Raw genomic sequence first — 6,699 nt, 5'->3', positions numbered from 1 at the left:
CCCTCGAGGATTATATTTTATTGCTCTCTGGGGCGCGCAGGGAAACGCGAATCAATTTCTAGCACGAGTGGGAAGCGATTCCAACATGACACAGTGCCGGCTAATAGGGCCATAAAGGGATTCCTAATTCGATTCCGTCTGACAGTCAGCCCGCTCGCTCCCGCCCCGTCGCCAATTGGCTGTCAGGCGCCAGGAGGATGCTCGGTTTAACGCTTGTGCCGGGCTCCCGGTCCAACACCCAGCTTTGCGCTGATTTCAACAAGCTCTGGATCTGTCATTACGGAAGCGTCCTGCATTGCGTGGAGTACTCATTATTCTCCACACGTCATCCATGAAAAGAAAAAGCTATAAGTGGGACACAAAGCAAGTTGGGTCTGTGCCACCAATAAAGGGACAGTCACTTCTCTGCTCCCTTTGGCATGCTCACCTGTTCAAAATGGACAAATCAGGGCTAAACTTAATGCTGAAGGCTAGGAATGGAGCAGGGGTTAAGTGAGACTGACAAATCATCACCCAAAAACCAGCTGGGGGAATTGAAATACGTCAATATTTTTTTAATTTTTATCTCTCTTTCAGGATCCATTGCAAAATGCGAAAATGAAGGGGAAATTCTCCAGATACCTTTTATCACAGACAACCCTTGTATAATGTGTGTTTGCCTGGTAAGTTTGGATTTCAGATAATAAGAACGTTCAGGCCTGAGCTAAAAGTAACAGAACAAAGAGGGGAATATTTTACGTAATCAAACTTCAGGTGCCTTTGTTGCCTTTACGTAACATGGGGTTATCTCAGCACCGAGCTAATGGAAAGTAACCCAATCCTTGATCTGGCAGTGGTTTGACATTAAAACTCTCGGGCACAAAGTTAGACGTGACTTTAACGTGTCATTGCAAAACTGCGTGTAGTGTGTGAATTTGGGGCTGTTTTCAGGAATCAGAGGTATGCACGGAACCCTTTGGGTGTAGCTCAGCAAATAGGGTGACAAGCAGGGGTAGGAAATGTTGCTTCTTTGAGCTTCCATGTGTTTGGCTTCCTCTCGGCGTGAGGTGTAGGCTGCAAGGTGCTTTCACAGAATCACAGAATGGCCAGGGTTGGAAGGGAACTCAAGGATCATGAATCTCCAACCTCCTGCCACATGCAGGGCCACCAACCTCCCCATTTAATACTAGACCAGGCTGCCCAGGGCCCCATCCAATCTGGCCTTGAACACCTCTAGGGATGGGTGTTCCTCTCTGGTTGCTTTACATGTTGGGATCAGACAACAGCAAAAGCACAAGGGATGCTCGTACTGGTGCTTTGCTCCAGGATGGCACTGCCTGCCCTGCTGGAGATGCAGCAGTTAATAATGTCTTGTGTCAATAGACGTTTTGGGGAGAAACATTCCCTTTCCTTGTAACTTTACATCAGAATTGAGCATTTTGGGAGCAATTCAGCCGGATACGCCAAGGCTTAGGAGTTATTGAAAAATAGTTATTCTAAATAAAACTTTGCACAACATACTTAAGAGAAAGCCATAAACCTTAATGTGCTGTTGCATGCAAAGGGAAGCATAGACCAGCAAGTGCTGTGCTTTATGTTTTGGAAGTTACTGAGTAGTGGAATGCACAGAATGTTTTCTACTTTAGGAACGAAATCTCTAGGCCCCCCCACTTCTATTACTGCTATAAATCTGATTAGCATTAGCCTGCGCTATTATAACCCTATAAAAGACTTAAAGAATTGTTTCAGGCTGAGTTTTAGAAGGCAATTTTGGCAACTGTAGGAACCTGATCTTAAGCCCATTGAGTTTGATGTATGTCACATGGACTTCAGCAGATTTAAAGTGAGGCCCAGCGATAACTTTTTAGCTAATAGTGATAAAGAATAAGTTATTGATTCTTCTGAACAGAGTGGTGTGGGGAAAGGAGGAGTATGGGATGTGGTGAGTAAAGAACTCAAAGGGAAAACAAAAAAGACACGAAGCTGTGTTTTATCATGGATCACCTTCCCAAATATGTCTGCCACCACTCTTGCTAATGGAAGCTGGTGTTAACCAGTGAGGAAGCAATTTATCTGTGAAGGAGCAGAAGTTCAGTCTTGGACATGAGGGCAATAATGCAGGGTAAAATACTTATATTTATAGATCTCTCTAGACCTTGGCTTATTAAATCAATGAGCACCCTTTTAATGCATGAACATGAAGAAGTGCAAAAAACACTGGATATAAGAACTCTAAATCTTTGCAGTTACTAGGGCATATTTTAGAGAAATGGCAAATGATGGCATTTGGTTCCCTTCAGTGGAAGTAAGATACCACATTTCCTTAGTATGAATGCCTAGAAAGTTACTGCTCTGGAGATGCTCTGTTTCATTTCTGCCAAAGGATAATTGTGATCTCTCTTTCTTGAGTGGGAAACTGGGAGGCCAGGTAGAGGAGAAGGAAACTAGTGTGGAGATACTGACTTTGACACTGTACAGCATCCCAAGCAGTGACTTATTGGACAGGCCGTTGCTGAAATCTTTGTTCAGGCCTTACCACAAGGGAAAAGATCAGTTTTAGGAGGTCTGGGGAGATAAGAAACAAAAGATGTGATATGGTGATTTGTTACCAGGAGGGAAAAGAGAACCAGGTTTCCTTCCACCCAACTAGAAATATCAGTTAATAGTGATTCAGTGAGGAACTTTCTCTGGAAGACCAATCATCCTCTACAAGGGTAAACCTGATCTATGTCTGTATCTTAAGAAGAGAGCAACTTAGAAGAGAACTTAATCAGCTGTTCCAGGAAAGAAAGAATTGCTGTCCAGAGAGGACAGACTATTTGACAAAGGGCACTTGTCTTAAGACCAAGAAGAAAGCAGGTAACTGAAATATTGGATTGAATGGTGACAGGTTTCCCCTATCAGCGATGCATTTCCATAGCTGCAAGCTGTCATAAAGAACTGCACAGGTTGTGGGAATCTGAATGGAGTATCTAAATAAAGCTTTTCCATGTCTTTCCCATCTCACTAATGAGGGAAGACTGAACTGAAATGCTGGACCAAATCACCGAGTGCTTTACAGAACTGACTCTGCAGATCGTGTCCTGCAGCACACAGGATTGCATCCTAGCAAGGCAGAAGAAGGGAGGCAGTATGAGCAAGGCAGTCTTCATTTCACAGTCTCTTAACAGGCTGAATAGGTTGGGAGGGCAAAGGAAGACGTATTACTCTGAGAGCAAATGTGGTAGAATCTAGAAACTCAAAGGTCATGAATAAGTTGCCATAATGCAACAGAGGTTTCAAAGAGAAATTACAAATGCAATTTCTCATATAACACTGACAAGCCTTGCTAGAAAGTCCAAAACCCAAAATTTGTCTATTCTCACTGACTGTAGGAGACTAGGTGGGCTGATGTTTGTGATAGGAACATGAACAAAGTCAATAATGTAGACACTGACTTCGGCAGGTGCTGCTTTGCTAAAGCTTGTAGGTGCCAACTGAGAGTTATTGGCAACACAAAGACCTGAACACTGAGGATCTTCTGGAGGCAGCCAAGTGCAGCTACCAACTGAGATGAGTTCATTCATAAGCATCTGCTGTAACATGTGGAAAGAGAAGTTGTAATGATAAGGGAATTCAGAGTGGGGGACATGTGCTGGAGATTTCATATGCTGCACGTAGTAAATCATTCACTTCTCAAGTACAGGTAATATTTTTCTAAGGAAAAGGTTCTATGTCCACCATGAGATAACACTATTGCGGACTTCTTCACTTGTCATACTGAAATGTAGTGGAGTGCACAGAGCCATCCTGGTGCTTGCCTCCTAGTATAAGGAAACAGAGGTCAGACTGGGAGCGTGTGTGAATGCACACTGTAGTTCCATATGCAAGAAATATCAGCAGAAAAAGGCACTGCAGATAATGCTGGATGTTGCTTCTGTGATGTTTTCTAGTGATAATATGGGAGTATGCTTTAGTTATGATATGCAATTCAGCACAGAAGTGATCAGATGATAGTCTGTGGCTAGTGATACAGAGGATATCAGGACAAGAGGATCCTGTGATCCTCCTGTTGTTAAATTGCTATGAAGTTACAGGCCCTAGAAATATTTTCTGGTAGGAAAGATGAGAACTAATAAAGCTACTTTAAGCTTTACACTTTACTTACGGCTAATAAAGTTTTTTTAACTTTTACTTATTGGATGCGATTACTCATTACTGTTAAGTACTAACAAGATCAAAATCTGCAGGCCCTAAAGTTACAATCTATAAGTCTTTGCTTTATTATCATTATAATGCCCATTAAAAATGGTCATTTTAAACATCTGTAAGGCGATAGTTTCAAAGTGAGCTTTTACAATTACACTTCAGTGCTGTTATATTGCTGTCCAGCTAATCATCTCTAAGCACTTAATAAACATGAATGAATTTGATCTCCAAAGAAATGATCATTAATTACTGCTGACTGTAAGGAGTGAGCTTTTTATCTTTTTCTTTTTCTTTTTGCACAGAAAAACATCAAAGTCAAAGAGAGGTTGTAGTTTATCCACAAGCAATTTCTTGTAGGGCTGTGATGAAAGCTTAGGTCTCTTAACTCTTCATCTAATGGTTTGACTACAAAACTACCCATTTTTATTTCACTTGCACTTTACGAGAGGGTGGATTTGAGGTAAAAATATATAACATTAATAATATTCATAATGGAACAATATTGATTCAGTTTAAGAAACTAATTTTTTATTCCAGGTATTAAATGCTTTAAGACTGCTTGGGGTTATATCTAGGCTACCTAATGCAAAAATTCTCCTCTAATAATATTCTCACAAATCTGTGCTAACACGTGTTTATTTCAATCCAGAGGAAGGTTTTATACACTTTTTAAGTTTTGGGGGACCCGAACATGTCACGTCTTCAGATGCAGACTTAAATATTTCAGATGTGAATGTATTATTCTGAGGCTTGCAGAGGCTTGAGTGAATTGGTGTTATGTAGAAACAGAACTTCATAAATGTGAAAATTTACCACACTTTGGTAAGTTTTGGTCTTTTTGTAGTGCAGATATGTTCTGAGGATTTTGAAATGTCAAGAGGAAAATGCTATTAATGGAGAATTGGGGGAACATTTGATTACATTTCTTTTATATGGGTGTGAGCATATAAAATAGGCATGGAATATTTTAAGTTCAACTTTGGTACAGTACAGTAAATGACCAAGTGCAAGAGAGTTTTTGTTGGTACAGCTTTTTGGCTGGAAGATATCTAAAACTCAAAATAGAAGTAGTCTCACACCTGATATTATAGCATTTGCTTTCAAGAAATATACATGTGTGGAAAAGACATAAAAATGCTACAGTCCGACAGAAATGGGTGAAATGAGAGCCTGTGTATAATTTTAGGATGAAAATGTAAAAACCTCCCAGGATCGGCTTAGCCTGAATTAAACTTTGAGTGCTGACTATTGTGAAGGTGAGATGAGCTTGGGGGTGACAGTGCTGATGGGTGGTGGTGAGGAGAGCTGTGCCATTTTCAGCTCACGTATCATCATCTGTGTGAACCCTGAGCATCTTGCCAGAAGCAAGCAGGGATCCATGAATAACCTATTCATTGGCCAGTGGTGGGTGTATGTAATTTTAAAATGAGTGGATCAAAAATGCCAGTAGAAAGAGTAGAAGAGCCAGGAAGTGCGAGGAAATAGATAAGTGCACCTTAGCTAGTGATATCCTGCACATCACAAGAACATATCTCAGTTTGGCAGGAAATCACTCTTATTTTGTCAGGAAGGATTGTATTTTATTTTCCTAAATACTTCAGAACAAAGTGGGTTGTGTCAAGAAACAGCTGATAAAAGCCAGTGGTGATCTTGACAAGCCACATCTTAAACAGTGCCATTCCCCCTACTTTTCCTCCCTTCCCTCATGCCTGAGCCTCAAATTTGCCAAGTGCACCTGAGGAGTGGTAATCATATGTCTCAACCTTTTATCGCCTAAATCCAGAACAGAAGGAAATAAATGTGAGCCAGAAAGTATAACCAAGTGTTGGAAATCTGAGAAAAGTTTGGAGACAGGAGCCCAAGAAACTAGAAATCAGAGTTTTGCTTGGCATAAGTTTTATTCAGCTAGAAACATCATTCTGTAGTTTAAATTTCCGCTTTTAAATCCAAATGCGCAATGTAGAATTTGACCTTTGCTCATAAAAAATTATGTTAAATTTTTCATTATAAGAGCTAGTGTTCTACCTAGCTTGAACCAGTTGAATAGAGAAACCAAGTGCAACAAACCAAAAAATGGAAGAAAGAACCTCTGTTCCAGTTCTTCTTGTTCCTGGTAAGACCCAACTCCATGTTGTGGGCTAAAGCAAGGAAGCTGCTAGATTTGCTGTGATTCTTTACCTATAACATAGCTGATTTCTGTGGCACAATATGCAATTCAAAAGTGCATAGCTAGCCTGAGAGCAAGTGTTTGACACATGTTCAGTGAAGATGGCAGTGTTTTTGTACATCAGGATTCAATTGTTGTTGCGTCAAGGTATAATGCAGTCCAGATGACTTCTAGTGGAGAAGTGCATATTTAAAAAAAAATCATCAAACAATTCTTTCATACCTACTTTATTTAATATAATTTCAAGAGTTTACATACATCAGCTGTAGAATCTACCAAGATTGCATCTTCTTTCAATTTAAATACTCTTGGTCTCTATTACTGCATAATACAATCAGCTTTCTTTTCACCCACAAAAATAACAA

At 40.3% G+C, this 6,699-nt stretch overlaps 1 protein-coding gene across 1 annotated transcript in view; it reads left to right on the top strand.

The window, feature by feature from the left end:
* Positions 1-6,699, top strand: part of BMPER (BMP binding endothelial regulator) — a 144,870-nt gene that overhangs the window by 1,056 nt on the left and 137,115 nt on the right. The window contains exon 3 of the mRNA XM_031554058.1: positions 577-662. Within this exon, the coding sequence (XP_031409918.1) occupies positions 577-662 (86 nt within the window). The remainder of the gene's footprint in view (positions 1-576; positions 663-6,699) is intronic.

Source organism: Meleagris gallopavo, chromosome 6 (assembly GCF_000146605.3).
Source record: "Meleagris gallopavo isolate NT-WF06-2002-E0010 breed Aviagen turkey brand Nicholas breeding stock chromosome 6, Turkey_5.1, whole genome shotgun sequence".
Taxonomy (NCBI): Eukaryota; Metazoa; Chordata; class Aves; order Galliformes; family Phasianidae; genus Meleagris; species Meleagris gallopavo.
This window is presented reverse-complemented; position numbering and strand designations above follow the sequence as displayed.